The sequence below is a fragment of the Rattus norvegicus genome, chromosome 9 (genome assembly GCF_036323735.1).
Source record: "Rattus norvegicus strain BN/NHsdMcwi chromosome 9, GRCr8, whole genome shotgun sequence".
Classification (NCBI taxonomy): domain Eukaryota; kingdom Metazoa; phylum Chordata; class Mammalia; order Rodentia; family Muridae; genus Rattus; species Rattus norvegicus.
In genome coordinates, this window is record NC_086027.1 from 33,931,584 (window position 1) to 33,948,819 (window position 17,236).

General features: G+C 38.9%; 1 protein-coding gene across 21 annotated transcripts in view; it reads right to left on the minus strand.

Moving 5' to 3' along the window:
- Fam135a (family with sequence similarity 135, member A) overlaps positions 1-17,236 on the minus strand; it is an 80,692-nt gene that overhangs the window by 15,135 nt on the left and 48,321 nt on the right. For 13 of the 21 annotated variants that reach the window (NM_001134597.2, XM_039083961.2, XM_017596557.3 and 10 more), the window contains 6 exons: positions 9,735-9,808; positions 7,722-7,876; positions 5,156-7,508; positions 3,579-3,739; positions 1,734-1,825; positions 1,181-1,278 (listed from right to left, as the gene is read on the minus strand). In NM_001134597.2, coding sequence (NP_001128069.2) covers positions 1,181-1,278; positions 1,734-1,825; positions 3,579-3,739; positions 5,156-7,508; positions 7,722-7,876; positions 9,735-9,808 — 2,933 coding nt within the window. The remainder of the gene's footprint in view (positions 1-1,180; positions 1,279-1,733; positions 1,826-3,578; positions 3,740-5,155; positions 7,509-7,721; positions 7,877-9,734; positions 9,809-17,236) is intronic. The other 8 variants (NM_001393818.1, XM_063267501.1, XM_017596560.3 and 5 more) reach the window with 3 other exon arrangements.

Genomic DNA, 17,236 nt, shown 5'->3' on the forward strand with positions numbered 1-17,236 from the left:
ATGTGCTTGCCAGGTAACCACTCTGGTCTACTTGGTGAGGTCAAAGCCTGCCTCCAAAACAAGGTAGACAGCACCTGAGGACTGACACCGCGGCTGTCCTCTAGTCTCTATGTGTGTCTGAATATACATGTTGCGCATGCACACATACACCCCAAAAACTTTAAGGAAAAAATAATTTAAAATGTTAACCAACATGTATGTATCTGACAGTTACAATGTGTTGGTTCAAAACATGTTCATAATGTATCATCACCAAATCAGGGTAGTCAGCATTTGCATCTCCTCAAGCAGCCACCATTTCAATCTGCTGGAAATTTCTGGCTTTCCTGATTACTGTACATGAAATTAAACTGTTTTCAAGGCACAGGGATAATATCTGCTCCTACTAACCTAGTTTCTGTCCCTAAAGTTTATTCTGAATACTTTATACAATAAAACAATTTTTCCTCAAAGGCAAGTGCATGTGTACATGTTTCTGTGCACACACATACAGGTACATATATGTTGCATATACGTGTAAAGGCCAGAGATTGACATCAACTATCTTCTTTTACTGTTTTCCATTTTATGTCGTGAAACAGGGTCTCTCAATGAACTCAGAGCTCACGAACTGACTACACAGACTGGCCAGCAAGTTCCAGGATTCACTTACTTGTCTCTGGTCCCCAGCAGTAGACTGACAGATGTGGACCATCATGTCTGGCTTTTACATCGTGTGGGATCTGAACTTGGCTCTTTATTATTGCATATCAAGAAACAAAGCAATTTACCAACTGAGCCAATCTTCCTAGCTCTAAAATATAGTTAAAGGTTCTTACATTTCACTATATTAAAATAAATTATTTTGTGTATGTATGTATGTGTGTGTGTATGTGGGTATGTATGTGTGTGTATGCATGTATATGTATGTATGAGTGTGTATGTATGATGTGTGTGTGTGTGTGTGTATGTATGTATGTATGTATGTATGTATGTGCCACAGTGTGCATGTGGAAGTCAGAGGACAACACATGGATGTTGGTTCTCTCCATTGGACGACTTGGCTATAAGCTTTGTTATCAGCTGGGTTACCTTTCCAGCCCCGGATCCTAGGCTGCAGATTAGGTTAACTGCACTACAGACTGTTTTGTTCTTTAAGTCACAGAGATATAAAAATAGACTTTGTAATAATATAAGTTACCTTATTTTTGAGACTGTTAAACTATATATCTGAATATACTGTATGATCTCATCCAAAAGGCGATCAGTCATGCAGTCAAAATCAGCAAAAGTATCATTCTAAAAAAGAGGAAAACATATTATATACTAAAATATGTACCATAACACGAGAAACTGGATACAATCATATATTTTAAGTTTGGGTGTTATCACTGCAGTTGAGTTCAGGCGAGTCAGTGACTGTAGTACTCATTATATTAATATGGACATAGTTTCAAGGAAAGAGTCTCTGTGTCTGTAGTAGCCCTTGCTTCGTTTAGCTATGTCTTAGGCTAGCAGTATTAAACACAGGGCCTCATCTAATGGCTCAGTTAATACAACTTTTGTACAGAAATATGAACTCTAAAATGTTTTATGCACAAAGCGAACTCCTAAGTCAGAATGTCTGTCCTTTATGAACTCATGGTAAATCTCACTGAATTCATAAGACTTTATAAGACCACAAGCATTTTGTAGCAAGAAAAATGTAGGAACTGGCACAAGAATCTTGGCCAGATAACACTGCCTTATTGTACCTGGTTTCTCTCAGACATTAGGAAATCAACTCTTCCCCCAGGCAGTCCCAATTCAATGTATGTTTTCACTAGTCGGAGATCTGCACTGTTCCCTAGAAAATGAAAAGTGATGTTTAAACATGAGGAGGAAAAGGTGTCCCGTACACTACCATGCATTTTCACAGCTTTTGGAAACATGAAGTTCATGTCTTAATCCACTTGCTGACTGACAGACAATATGTTGTGTCAAAGACTTTCCAGCGGATATCCTCACAGTTGAGTTCTTAAGAGGTTGTGGTTCACTCTCTACCAAGCAGCACAGCCCTTTAGAGACTAACTGGACCTGACAGCAGTCAACTATAGCAGTGATAGCCCTCTATCACTGCCTTAGGTGACCACGTAACAAATCTCAAATGCAATTTAGATTTAGATTTAGTCTGTTGCCTTTCCTTTGGTGGCTACAGTTTAATAATCACTAACTATTGTCAGTAGGTATATCTAAAGAGATAAAATATACAGATATAAAATGTAGACCATCCTTAAAACTAGATCTTTCTGATTCTTTTAGGTGGCTAGGAATATAGACATGCTATTATCAGGTGTTCATTTTATTTTACCCTTCTAATATTTAATGTTTGATATTCCATAATCAATGTATTGAGATATACCTTTTTATTCCTAATTTTAAAATGAACACCTCCAATTTTCACTAATAAGTCTAAGTCTTATATGGCTTAGAAGTAAATCCAAGTAATCACAGCGATGGGCTAGAGCGTAGTTCTACTTCATACCTAATGTTTGCTTCATAGCTCATACTCACTGGGAATGGTTCTTGTATCGCACCAATAATTCATACTAATTTACTTACGTACTGTACTTTAAATAAATTTCTTTCTATTTATTGCTGTATTCTGGACATGGAAGAGGTTATAATAATTTAGTATTAATGCTACAACCTAGAGTTTTATTTATTATATCAAGTAGTCTGTTTAGGAGAGTGTTGGTATGATGTTGTTACCAGATTTGGTACCATAGTTGTAATAACCAAAGAATGGGCTGCACTCCATCATTTTTCCATTATTCTGAACCAACTTATGTGACACGAGGACATCTGTGTTGTGAAATTTTCAATGAAGAAAATCTGCCAGAAAATTCTATTGTCAAATAGTCTTGTTTTGCAGATAATTCTTTGACTTCACATTATTTGAAGATAGGATTAAAAGGTTGGTATTGAAGGTGTTTTATTTCTAGAAGAGTCTTTTAAAAAATCTTTATTTAATATTTTTATATCCCACAAATAGTTTGTTGTAGAATTAGAGTACTATCCCATAGTCATCTAGAAATAGCTGGGTATTTTTCTGTCAGCTTCTCAGACTAGAAGGGAGAATCTGCTGAGTAACCCGGCTGTTGTCATGAAGTCACAGCATGATTTTAGTGATGCCTAAAATTAGTAAGGACACCAGTTACCCCCAATCTGTAAGGAATAAGAAGCAAGGTAAACGAGAATAGGAAACTATTTAGGGACAGTCCTGAGGTTATAGTTGATAAAATCACCAAGAATTCAGAAAAAAAATTAAAATTGAAACATTTAAATGAGTGTCAGATCATCATATAGATATATATCTAAATATCATATAGAAATATCATTTAATATTTATATTAAGTAAATTTGTCAAATTTACCTAAAAAAGAACAAAAATCAAAATCTAATATTACATTTAGTAAAGCACATTTGTGTTTCAAAATGTGATATCAATTAACTTTAGTGATTCACCATTTTTTGATTTCAAAGATGATGGAAAATTTTATGTTCTATTTGGAAAAGCTACTGAGTTGCCATGGCGGGTGTCAACGGCTGCCACGTACCGTCCAGACCATGGACACAGACAATGAGGTGCACGCCGTCCTCAGAACCCTCCTCCTCTTCCATGCTGAAGTACGGTGCTGAGGACGCCAGCAGAGGAACGTCACTGTACATGAAACCAGGAAGTTTAAGTTGCTTCAATTCTTCTTTTGCCTGAAGGAAGCTGAAGTGAAGCAGTACAGAAAATAGTCTTTACTAAAGATCGGTCACTCTTTATTTTTAGAAACAAAAAGAGAACAGAGTGAATTCGGAGAAGTGCAGGAAAAGAAGATCAGCAATGTTTGTAAAAGTCATGACAGCACGTGGGGCCATCATGATTTTATCAAAGGGTAACTATTTTGGGAACACTGAAGCCTGAGGCAACTTTAAAGTAGCCCTATAAACTTGAACCTGACTAAGACAGTGTAAGAAGTGGTTTATGCTTTCTCTAAAATTTGCTATTACATGCCTAGAATAACTAAAAGTACTGGGAAATGGCAACCGGCATTTCTCATGTATCAAACTCTCCCTTCTTTGTCTCTTACAACGTAAAAACGACAAGAGAGAAAGGCTGTCATATCAGGCACAGCTGTGCGCACGGTACTGCAGCAGGGTGGGCATTTGCATTTCTCTCTAACACACCCACGAGGTGCAGCAGCACGAGAGGCATAGCTGGAATGGGTAGTATACGGTTATTTGGCATGATAATAAATCTAACCCGAAGACTGCACGCCACAACTGCTCCTTAACATGACCCCACTGGGCTGAAATCAAGTGGAATGGATGGAGCGGAGGAATAGTAGCCTCTGCGGTCCATACTGGACAGAGACGCAGAGACTGAGAGGAACCCAAAAGTGTCGTCAGTTTTGTTTGATCCTGAAACAGGGTCTGTCTATGTGGCCACGGTTGTTCCTGGGAGGCAGGCTGGCCTTGAAGTCATAAAAGACCTGCCTGACACTTCTGAGTGTGGAGTTAAAGATATATGCTATTATGTCAAGCTAGTATGTAAGTTTTCAAATCTAAGACTGTTAGCACATTATTGCTTTAGGCTTTATAGATAATCCAGAGTAATCTGTTACTGTGAAACTCTACTGCACACATGCCTGACTCATCACCCCACAGATAATGATTTGGTCTAGGGTGAAATAGAAGATCTTAGGAAACCATGCACACAGCTCAATCTATACATCGAACAACTGACTTAAGCAAGGCAACTGAGTAGGGGCTGGTAGGTTTAAGGACTTCCCTTCAGTTGTGTCATTCACCTTCTTGACATTGCCCATATGTACCACCTGTACACTGGCTCTTCTCTGAAGTTACAAGGGAGAAATGATGGGCTGATAAAAGCAGAGTTTATGCTTAGCTATCATACACTTCTTACACAAAACTGCTGGAAAAAAAAACCACCAAAACAGATGTAGCCTACACAAGAGGATCATTTGGAAGCGGACTTCCAAAGGTATACTGTGCCCATTTCGCCAGTTTTAACAAACAATCAAAGAAGCATGTTTTATTAGAGGAAACAAGATTCCACCTTTTGGCACTGTATCTGATGTTCCAGATAAACGCTCAGCACACAATACTGAGTTCCATTACTTACGCGTGTATTTGAGGTTTTGGTGAATTTTCATACCAGGAGGTTGAAGAAGTGAAGTTGTAAGAAATGCTGCTTGGCTGCTTTGTAATGGCATCAACTTTACTTCGAGAAGAATATTTAACACAAGGAGACTCTCGTGGAGCAGATGGGAAGGACAAACAGGCAGACGTACAAACAGCAGGAACAGTTACAGCGGCCCTCAGATAGTCGCTGCTTAGGTTTTCAGACAGTTCATGTCTTTGTCCTCCTAGCTCATCCGCCCTTACACAGTGAACACTTACTGCTCCACCTGTAGCTGGAAAGTCCGTTTCCTCATGATACCCGTTTTGAACCATTTCTTGATCGTCCTGCATCCCCTCTTTGCCCTGTTCCTGCTGAAGATCACCAATCCCTTTGTCACAGGTTTCCTGAGAGCTAACTAGGCTGTGGTAGGTAACAGCACATGCATCAGAAACATCTGTATTGCTCTGAGATCCAAAATAATCTTCCACAAGCCCTTGTTTTACCACATCGGTACTACTGGAAAGAGAGTCGTCACCTGTACTCAGAGGGTGACTTTCCACAACAGGGCCTTCTGAACATATTTGTTTGTGATTTAATGGCTCACTGCTTTTTCCTTCCACAGTTCTATCTTCACTGAGCTCTGCATCGGTGCAAACAGAACCTGAAACCACACAAGGAGAACCTAAGCAAATCAGTTTTGAATTTAGTGTTGGCACTGTTTCCACGGAGTTGATACTAGATGTACTATGGCTCTGGGAGCCTGTAAAGACGGTGTCCAAGTGAGGTTTGGAGCCCCAGTGACTTCTTACACCACTGGAAGCATCTTCCCCGGAGAGAATGAGCTGTAATGGGTCCTCACTGCTTAAATCTAAGGAATGCATTGCTAACGTATCATTGTCCAAATGCCCTGAAAAGACAACACATTGTTGTTGCAAAATAACACTTGACTTTTTGGTATCATCCCACTTTGGCAGACTGGTTGTTCCTGGATGGAGTACAGTTTTACTGTCACTTAGCTGGCAGTCAGCTACAGCACATCTCTTACAGTCGTCATCAGGTGACAGCTCATCATCAGAAGGCAGGGAGTTTATTGACGTCAAAGACGACTGCTGTATTTCACTTAGAGCACTTGTGCTCTCGGTGCAATGACTTCCTAACGAAAGTTTTACATTGTGATCAGGCTTCATCAAAAGCTGAGGAAGTAATCTTTCATTATTGCAAGGACCTGGTCCTTGGAGAGTTTCAAAGGCTATTTCCGGATTGGGATGTGTTGCAAAAGAACTTGGTTCACTTTCAACACCTGAATCTGAAAATCTAGAGGAGGCATACGCGGCATTACTATCTGGTAATTTAATTGTGTCACCACTTACTACAACATGATATTCTTTTGTAGAAGGAGCAGGTAGATTACTTCTGAATTTAGTTAATGATTCTTCAGTACAACGACATTTTGCTTCCTGTAAAGCATCCTTTTCAAGTGGTAGATCTATAGACTTAGATTTATCATTAGAGTCTAAGGCCTCAAAATCAGGCAGTAAATTATTGACAAATAGTTCATCTTCTTGAAGCTCTGTCCAAGGTCCTATCTTAACAGTTACTTTTTCTTCACTGAAAGACTCTTCACTACTGGGCTTGACTTCAAGTGTTCTAACTCCCGAAGATGGGGCTGTCTGGCAGTCAAGGCAATCATTTGATGGACTTCTAGATGCCAGCTTGTGCTCCGTATCTGGGATATCACTATCGTCTTGGGAAATACCAAGTTTACCTGAAATGGACAAATTTGCACAAAGATTTAGGCTGCCAGAGTTCAAGAGAGCGGACTGGTCTGGGTGCATAGTTTCAGTATCTGGAGACTTGTGTTCAGCTCTGTCTGTATCAGCTGACAAAGAGCTAGCTTCCTTTTGACTTGGCTGTCTGATGTAGGTCTTTGGGTCAAAATTATCTCTACACATTGTGGGATCCAGACCTTCCTTCTGACTATATGAAGGATTGCCTTCAAAGCATTTAGTGAGATCACTTGATGCTGTATTTTTCAAACATTTGTAGCTTACTAAAACCACAGAATCTTTAGAGTTCTGTTTTATTAACTTTTTTGTGGTTTCTGGTTTCATTGTTTTCATGAGCTTAGTGACCTTAACCTTGGATTTATTTGATTCTTCATTCTTTCCTTTTAGAGATTTTGTTAGCTGCTTTTCACCTTCTGTATAGCAATTACTGGAGGCAACAGCAGGTCTGACCTTCAACTCTGGGCTAGAAAGTCCTGCTACAGAGCTTTCTTCCGTCTCATGTTTATCCACTTTACTGGCCTCTGATATCTGAAGACTCTGAATTCCCATCCAGGGCGCATCTAAGTCTTTTATTCAAAGAAAAAAGATTCAAGTTTACAAGTGTGAGAACTCAAAGGATCAAAACTACTTTTTCTAACTATAACTTTCTACTTTCCTCAAAAGTAAATGAAACTAGAGGGGAAAATAATTTACTACTAGGGGATGGTTTCATGTATATTTGGAAGAATATACTGAAATTGACATACAGAGCTTATGTATTTTAGTTAGATTATACTTACCTTCAATAACTGAATCTAAATACCTATCTTCAAAGATTATAGGTAATGAATTGAGATCTCCATCTAATTCACTACATTCAATAGGTAGGGGTGGAAGAGAACTGCAGAAGGAAGTATTTTTGATAGCGGTGCACATCTGTAGATGACTCTGAGCACTGAAAAATATTCTTAAGTCAGATGGTAGTGAAAAAAGAATTACACCCACCTCCATTCTATCCTGTTCTCTGCCCCACCAGTTCTTTTTTTTTTTTTTTTTTTTTTTTTGGTTCTTTTTTTTCGGAGCTGGGGACCGAACCCAGGGCCTTGCGCTTCCTAGGCAAGCGCTCTACCACTGAGCTAAATCCCCAACCCCTGCCCCACCAGTTCTAATCCCTTTCAAGATCCTATATCCTTGGAAACATTTTCTTGGTCAGAGATAAAAATAGGTAAAATGAAAATTAGGGTTTACTGACACTATATTATTTGCAAAAAATTATAGTTTGTCAACAAACTAATTCCTAATCTATTGTATCACTCCCTGTATTATTATTTCAAGGTGAATGTCAATGAACACTGTTTGAAGTGCCAAATTTGCTGTAAATGGCACACAGAAGTAGTATCAAAAGTTCAATGCTTACTAATTATATAAAGAGAACACAGGGAAATATGTTTGTTCCACATGGCTGCTTTATTAATATATATATTGATAAGTATATTGGACAGCTATTTAAAAAAAGATATATACATTTCTAATACAAAACAGTAATCAGAAAAATGTTCTAGGGTACTGGAAAATGGATGTCTCAGTGTTTTATTAAAAGCACTTGGTATTCTAGTAAAGGCCCAGTTTGAATCCCAGCACCCACATGGTAGCTCACAACCATCTGTAATTATAGTTCCAGGAGATCTGAATTCCTTCTCTGATCTCCAAGAGCACTGGGAACAAATGGCAAACACATGCACATTCAGAAAAAAACATCAGACACATTAAAAAAACCAAAAATATATAGGAAAAAATTCTAATAAAAATTTCAAAAAAGTCAAGTATACTATAAAAACTCCATTTAATTATTACTCAGTCTAAACAATTAACACTTGCTCTAGTTTTATAATTCATTTCTGACTGCTTGTGATGTCCAGTTATTGTTTATAAGTGTTTTTAGAAGGTAAGATATATATACACACTACAATATATCCTAAGATTTGACAAATGGCTACACAACACAGAATATTTCCATCTACTCAGTGTCCTCCCATTTCCCTAATTTCCCAGCCATGTAAACCCCAAGAGGACCACCGTTTGGACTTTCTTCATCTTAAACTTTTGCTTGTTTAAAAACTTTATAAGTATAAAATCATACAGAATTCACTACTCTGTATCTGCTTTACTTTTTTTTAAGTGAAATTACTTCAAACAACTCTTTAAAAACAAAGCAAATGAGACCTAATGATAGAAAAGATGGAAGGCATTTATTTTGGATTTGTTTTGTTTTTCAAGACATGGTTTCTCTATGTAATCCTGGCTGTCCTGGAACACCTATGTAAATTAGGGTGGCCTTGAACACAGAGATCCACCTGCCTCTGCCTCCTCACTGCTGGGACTAAAGGTGTGCCACCACAGTCCAGCTATTTTTGCTATTTTAACTGTATTGCGTATGTCACGGAAGGCAGTGCCATTCCCATTCAGACTGGGGAGACACTACAGGACAATGATGAATGTGAGCTACTCTGACCTGAGAGAGTAAAAGCAGAAGACAGCATGGTCAGGACAAGCAGAGCTACACAGTAATATAAGGTGTGACATAGCTTACAGCAAGGGACATAGTGCAAGTCCATTATGCTTTTACTTGATCAGAAAGGGACTTTCAAGAGCTAGTTCCTAAGATTAAACCTAATGTGACTGGAGTTTTGAATTTGAAATTCCTTAATTTTCTTCTGCTTTAAACACTATTAAGTCTGTCATTAATTCTGTCTAAGATATATATAAAAGGATATAAAATGGAATTATCTGCATTTTGAATTTGTGCTACTTACTGGAGTTCTTGGTATGCAATAGCAGCTTCTCTTGGATGTTCAAAACAAAAGAATGCCTCCGAAAATCTGCGAACCTGAAGAATTTAAAAAAGGAGCATTGATAACGTGGCAGCTCAAGCCAGAGCAGGCAGAGATGCCGCCTCCACCAGGCATCCAGGGCCCGCCCCGGGGGGATTCAACCTCTTTCCTTCCGTGCTGCTAAATCACCGAGTTTCTAGGTTGTGTGGACTAAAGAAACAAAAGAACCAAGTAAGAGAAGTCTACATTTTGCATCTCACTTCCCCTTGAAGGAAAAGATGGTTCTTATCCTGTTTGTGGTACCTGTTCTATTAGCTTTATCTACCGTTTCTGAATGAAATACTTCCTGAAACATCGGGGAATGTGCTTACTCTATGACAGCCTTAAAGGACACGGCCATGAACTGACCGACCTGCTAGCATGGGGACTTTGGGCATTGACCTCTGTGCTTCCGGTGGCGCACATGGCATTGTGAAGAACAAAAAAGACGTGCCCCAGGAGTTTCACTGTGGACAGTCTGTATAGGCACACGCTCTTTAACTATTGTTCTAGCACTCACCGCGTCCTGCTGTAACATAACTGCCCAAACCACACGCTTTTCTAGTAATAAGGCATTCTTTAGAACAGGAACTACGTTTGACTTTACTTTTTAAGATTGGGTCTAGGGGTTGGGGATTTAGCTCAGCAGTAGAGCGCTTGCCTAGCAAGCGCAAGGCACTGGGTTCAGTCCCCAGCTCTGGAGAAAAAAAAAAATTGGGTCTAGCTGTGTAGGTCTGTTTAGCCCAGATCTTGCAATGTAGCCCAGGGTAGCCTTGAACTCCTGAGATCTACTTGTCTCTGCTTCTCCAGGGCCAGGATGGAAGTGTGCGCCATGATGTGTTTCGATGGCTTCCGTGCCTGCTAATGTATTCTGGCACGCTACAGAAGAGTGTGCTTGGTAAAGACATACCGAATGTGCTGCTTCCTCCATTGTGTTTGTATTTTGACATTTATTTTTTTCTTTTCTTTTCTTTTTTTTTTTTTTTCCGGAGCTGGGGACCGAACCTAGGGCCTTGCGCTTGCTAGGCAAGCGCTCTACCGCTGAGCTAAATCCCCAACCCCTTGACATTTATTTTTAATTATAAAAAGGGAGGGGATTTTTGGTACTAGAGTACTGGTAAGCTAATCAAGAGAGGGAAAGATATCTGATTTGGGTATACAGAGGGAAAAGAAATATCCACATGCTCAAATTATATCATGCCAAGGATTTTTTTGTTTTTTGTTTTGGTGTGTTTGTGTGTGTGAATGTGAGTGTGTGTGTATGTGTGTGTGTGTGAGTGTGTGTATGTGTGTGAGTGTGTGTATGTGTGTGTGAGTGTGTGTATGTGTGTGAGTGTGTATGTGTGTGTGTGAGAGAGTGTGTGTGAGTGTGTGTGTGTGCATTTACTTGGTGACTATAAAGTATAAACGTGTATTCTGTTATACTAAGTGCACAAAGACAGAAGTTTCATCATACTTCTTTAATAATGTGCACGGTCCCTTCCCTCCTCTCTCCGCCTTGGCTGTCTGCAGAGGACTGCTCTTTCATTTTGTGCGTTCTTCCTCTACTTAAGCTTCGACTGGATTTCTAGAATTAGCAACTGCTTCCTTTCTCTCTTCAGCCGCCTGATTCCTACACTACACCTGTACTGATGCTGATTTAAACCTTAAACGTGCTACGAGGGAGAAATGTTCATTAGTGAGTGAGGAAGCTACTGCAAGAAGCACCGAGGATGTGGCACGTACCCATTCGGGGAGCTCCAAATCCTGTGCTCTAAAGTCTCATCTTTTTGTCTTCCTACACCAAGGCTTTGTTACCAGAAACAACTCCTTGCCTTATGTACTCAGATGCGGTTCTTTCCCCAAATTTTCCAAGTTATTAGCACGCTGGGATGATATGCAATGAATGAGTCTATGGTGTCACGGTAACTGTGGTATGACTGCCACCTGATGGCAACATGTAATATAAAATTTGTCAGGTTTGCAAATTTAAATTTAAGGAATACAACCCCCTCCCCTTATTATTGCTTTGTTATAGCGGCTTATAAAAGTGAGTTTGGTTGTATACTCTAATTTAAAAATGATTTGTTTGGGAATATCACAACTATTCAAACTTGAACAAATAGAAAAAAGTTGATTTTTCTTTAAAGAGCTAAATATTCTTTTTCTGGGCTCACTCTACCACTGTGTCCCAATTGTTAAGAATATTTGTCACACTGATTTTATATGCCTAGTGCGCAGGGTCTCCACCTCATAGATTATAATGTTTATATTAACCTGAAGAATGTAGGCACTTATAAATGTTTATTTGATTGTATGTCCTTTGCTCTTTGTGTTATAGGACATCATAATGCTTTATTACACAAAACTATTTCACATTTAATATTAGATATAATTATAACTTATTCATAAGAATTGATTTCTCTACCCACATCTCTTCCTAAAGAGCAAATTAACAAAGCATGTGACAGGCCATTTTCTTTGATCTATCTTTATTAAAAATCTCTCAGCCTTTCTGCTCTTCCTAGTACTGGGATCTGAACCCAGTCCACATGTGAGAAGGCAGTGTCTGCCAAAGAGCCTAGCCCCAGCTCGGCACTTTCTGGTTCTAGGAGGGACGTCTGAGTCACGGCTCACACATTTAGAGTGCAGGTTGATGAGTCTATCACTGTACTAACATCATGAACACACTCGTCACAGAGAACATGACCATTTGCAGAGACAACCTGCATCACTAGTCAGATGAACTGTGAGAATCAGAGCTTCCTTGCTTCCACTTTCCTTTACTGAGATAGGGTCTTACTCTGCAGCCCCGTACTCACTATGTAGTTCACGTTGGTCACAAGCTCCTGGCAATCCTGACTCTGGTGTCCAGGTGCAGGGATTACAAACATCAATTACCACGCCCAGCTACAATAACCTGATATAGAAAAATCCACCTTGGCCATGGTAGCATGGAATAAATGCCTTTATTCCCAGTTCTGACAGGCAGAAGAAGTGGATCTCTGTGAGTTCAAGGCCAGCATAGTCTACATGCTGAGTGAGTTCCAGGATAGCTAGAGCACCATAGTAAAACTCTTAAAAAGAAATAATAAAAAAAATACGACTTGGGACCTTTTAATACAGGATCTAATATTCCAATAATTTAGGTAGAATAGGATGCCTCTATGTTCAGGTTAAGAATAAACTTTGTAATAATTTGCCATTAGGAAAGGGTCAAATTACAGGTATTATACTCTACTAAAGAAAGTTGAAAACCACGAATCATGTAAATTTTCCAACTAAAAGTTAATTTAAAAGAAAGAAAATGCCTTACAAAGTACATTATTGGCAAATAAAGTTTACTTTGGATAGATATATTTGGGAAAATGCTATGTATGTGTTTGAATGTTTACATATAAAAGTTATTTATGACAGTAAAAGTGAAAGTCTGTTTAGACCTTGTAAAAAATAAAGCAAAAAAAAACTGTTTAGAAATATTCCTTAATATCTTAACATTAATATTCACAGTTGTTTTAAAAGAGTATTAGATTAAATAGTTTTAGAGGTGAGTATATCTTTAAAAATTGCAATGCAAACTTATTACATCACTGTAAAGAGGTAAAAATGGCAATGTAGTTATTTTAAACTCCTCCTAGAACATAGTACCTACACTGTCAAAATCATTCATTCATTCATTCATTCATTCATTTTTGGTGTCTTGAGTCAAACTCAGAGCCTTTGTATAAGTTAGGCATGTGATTTACCACTGAGTTGTAATATCAAGCAGCCAACATTTTAAAACAATCTTAAACCTAGGTTAAAGCTTCCCATAGTTCCCTGGCCCTCTGGTCTTACTGGAAAGCAGTATTAGAATTAGGGTTAGTCAATTTGGTAGTTTGAAGTGCCAATGTAAACTGTACTTTTTACCCACTGTCCAAACTGTACTTAAAGGGGGACATGCCAAAGTTCAGCTTCCACTCTGCCTACAAGAGTGGTGTTAATTCAGGCAAGAGTATAACTGATAATTATTTGATGAACTTAAAAAGCCATCTGGATCTCAATTATTATTTCATGGTTTGTTTTTTTTTTTTCATGTTTATTATCCAGGCTTGGATAAAATTCTGTTTTAATTTCTACTTTAATTTCATTACTAAGAAACTGATTCAGCACTCACCATATAATTAAAATAAATACAAAACTGGACATAATACATCAAACAATGGCAGCAAGAACTCGAGAAGAATATCCTTTAATGTCTGTCATTGAGTAAGTACACTGTCCCCGACGTTTCGGAAGTATTTCAGAAACCGTAAATGAAGCTAACAGAACAAGTGCCAGCCTGCACTGATGCTGGTTTAAACCTTAAACGAGCGATGGAGGAGATACGTTCGTTCGTTTAGAAAGTGAGGAAGCGGGGTTGGGGATTTAGCTCAGCGGTAGAGCGCTTGCCTAGCAAGCGCAAGGCCCTGGGTTCGGTCCCCAGCTCCGGAAAAAAAAAAAGGAAAAAAAAAAAAAAGATTAAGTGAGGAAGCTACTGCAAGGAAGCGAGGTCTAAGGCACACTCAGGAAGTAAATGCAGTTCATAAAGATGACTTCAAGATAACATAAATGTTATAAAAGGAGCGGTTCTATTTTTAAAATCTTTTAGAGAAATTTTAGCTTTATGAAAGGAAACCAACATGCAAACAAACCCCTCAACTGCCAGGTCTTGGCTCCATTCCTGGTCAAATAAGCAAGCAAACAAATGAACCAGCTTCCCTTGAAACACAATGACAACTGACATGGGATAATTTATTTAGATGGTTGAAAAACATCATTTCCAAAAACAATAAAAATACTTCCAAAACAAATGTAATAAAACACAAATAAAAGGTATCTTCAGCCACCCACCATGTTCACGCATACTGTATATACAAACGCACACACACACACAACACAATACAGAGAATAACTCTTAGCAAGGATCTGCAGAAGTCACGGAATCCTGTTGCAATGCTAGTAGGAATGTAAAATTGTTCAAATGCTGTGTAAAAGTCTGGAGGTTCCTCAGAAAGCTAACAAGAGAACTGCGGTATGGCGCATTGATTCCATTCCTGGATATATAGTCAACAGAAATGACAACAGGTAGTCATCCAAATATTTTCAGATAAATATCATAGCATCACTACTCACTGTAGTCAGAGGCAAAAGAATTCCACTATTTGTTGTCAAGGTGACAGAAGTAATGTAAAGGGAGATGCTTACTTTAACTCACAATTTCAGGGAGCATTGTCCAAAATGGCAGGCACAGCTTTCTCACTGCTGTGCCTTGGTTCAGATCCAGAAGATACACTTTGAAGGCATGACCCCCTTTTGCCAAGTAGGCCAGTCTCAAAAGTTGCATAGCCATCTAAAAGGGTGTCAGCAGGGGTTCCACATACAGGAGTCTGGAATGGGTATTTCCCATTTAAACCATACTAGTAGTTTCTCTGTCCAATGGACATTCAATGGCTATAAGACGAAGTACTAACATGCAGTAACAGGATGGATTCAGGGCACTGTACTGAAAGAAACCAAGCACAACGACCAAGGCTGTGTCCATTATATGAAACATGCAGAAACTGCAAGTGAGACCAGTGACCAGAGAAGAGGGAGGGAGGGAGGGAAGAATGACAGGTCCCCATCTGGGTAAATGTCCTATGAAGGTATAGGGGACAGTTGTAGAACACTGTAAATACAACAAATGCTGCAGAGTTATGTATAAGTTTTAACTTGTCATATATGTTTTTCTGACATTGCAAGAAAATGAAAGGACAAGAAGTCTGGGGAAACACCTACCTGTTACCACCTACTACACTGACTCTGAAGTCTTCTCAGTATGTATTTTGATTTCCCAGCCATTAGGCTATATCAGTGGGATGTTTAATGTTTTAAGTTCTCAATTCCAGTAAATAAGTGCAAATGAAACAAGTTCATATCAGTTCATATTCAAACAAAATGAAAATTCAAATCTACATCTTTTATTGCCACAGTAATCCCAGAAAATATAATTGAGATTATATCTCACCTTATGTGTAAATCACAGATGGCAAAGCATATTAGAATTAGAATTAAAGGTATGCCAAGGTGCACTGGACTACTGGCTTTTCAGTAGTGTGAGCATACTTCCTCTCATACCCTCCCTTCTCCTTCTTGTTAGTCCTCCAGACAGCTTTACATCATCTTTCCTGTCATGAACACACTAATGATTTTATGTATTCATATAAACTTAGGGGTGACAAATGATAAAGACTAACAACAAACAACCCTCCCAGCGTGGTGCCAGGGTTCCCTCTTACCCACGTGCAGTCTGGTGGTGGTGTTGCTATCTGTTTGTAGGTCTTACCACAGCCCAGGCTACTCTTAAGTTTGTATGTTTCTCATGCCTCTAGAGTGCCAAGGTTATAGACATGTTTCAACAAGTTTAGCTATTTAAATTCTAATTATGATCCTTGTCCCCATCTCTACCCCCAGGCTACCCTTTCTCTTTCCTTTTGGAAACTTTTGCTGCGATGATGATCAAACAGCCCAGAGCCTGGGCACCCTAGGCAATGACTCTCCCACTGCTAAGTTAAGGAGCAATGGAATTGCCATATGAAATTGGAGTTTCTTTGTTGTTGGTTAGAACGACAAAGTTATAAACCCAGTAAGACCAAACATTTGTTGCCGGCTCCATGTAAAGAAAATGGACTCAAAATTACTTTTCTTTTTACCAAGGAATTGTGTTTTCTGTAGCAAGCATACTTGATTTAAAGATACGAGACAAAGTAAGTTCTTTGATGCTTCAGTATGTGATTACATAGGAATACATTGGCTATGTTTATTTCGATATAACCCAATTATATGCTATTTATTTGAAATCTAAATATAACTAGGCATTCTGACAAAACTGAATTGGCATAAATGTCATTATTGATAACATGAGACACAACAGAACTAATTATTTACACAGGTTGGTGGATAATTCTCTCCATATGATTGCCAAAAACTTTGACCATCAGCCCTGAAAAAAGATTGTCCAGTTCATCGAGACTGACACAAGTCAGAAAGACTGAAGTAAGTCAGCACTAGAGAGTTCAGCACAAAGCCCAGCATTTCCAGTCTTCAAACTACAGACAGTGATCTGTTTAATACTGGACTTATCCTAGGCACAAGCTGTAATTGACAGTAAATATTATAATTAACATTAAATAATTGGTAAGCAACATTAAATACAGTCATCTCTGATCTTACGATACGAACACTGTCATACAAGAGGCGTCACTGGGAACTGTAGATGCAACTCCGTGGGAGAGCACTAGCCAACACACTCAAGGCTCTGGGCCCAATACCCAGGAGCAGAGCAAGCACAAGATCAGGGGAGCAAGGGAGGGAGAGTGACAGTTGAGTGGCCAGAGAAAGAGCGAGAGACTTCTATCACAAGCTCACCTCTGTGACCTAGCACAGTATTGTTCCCAGTGAATACA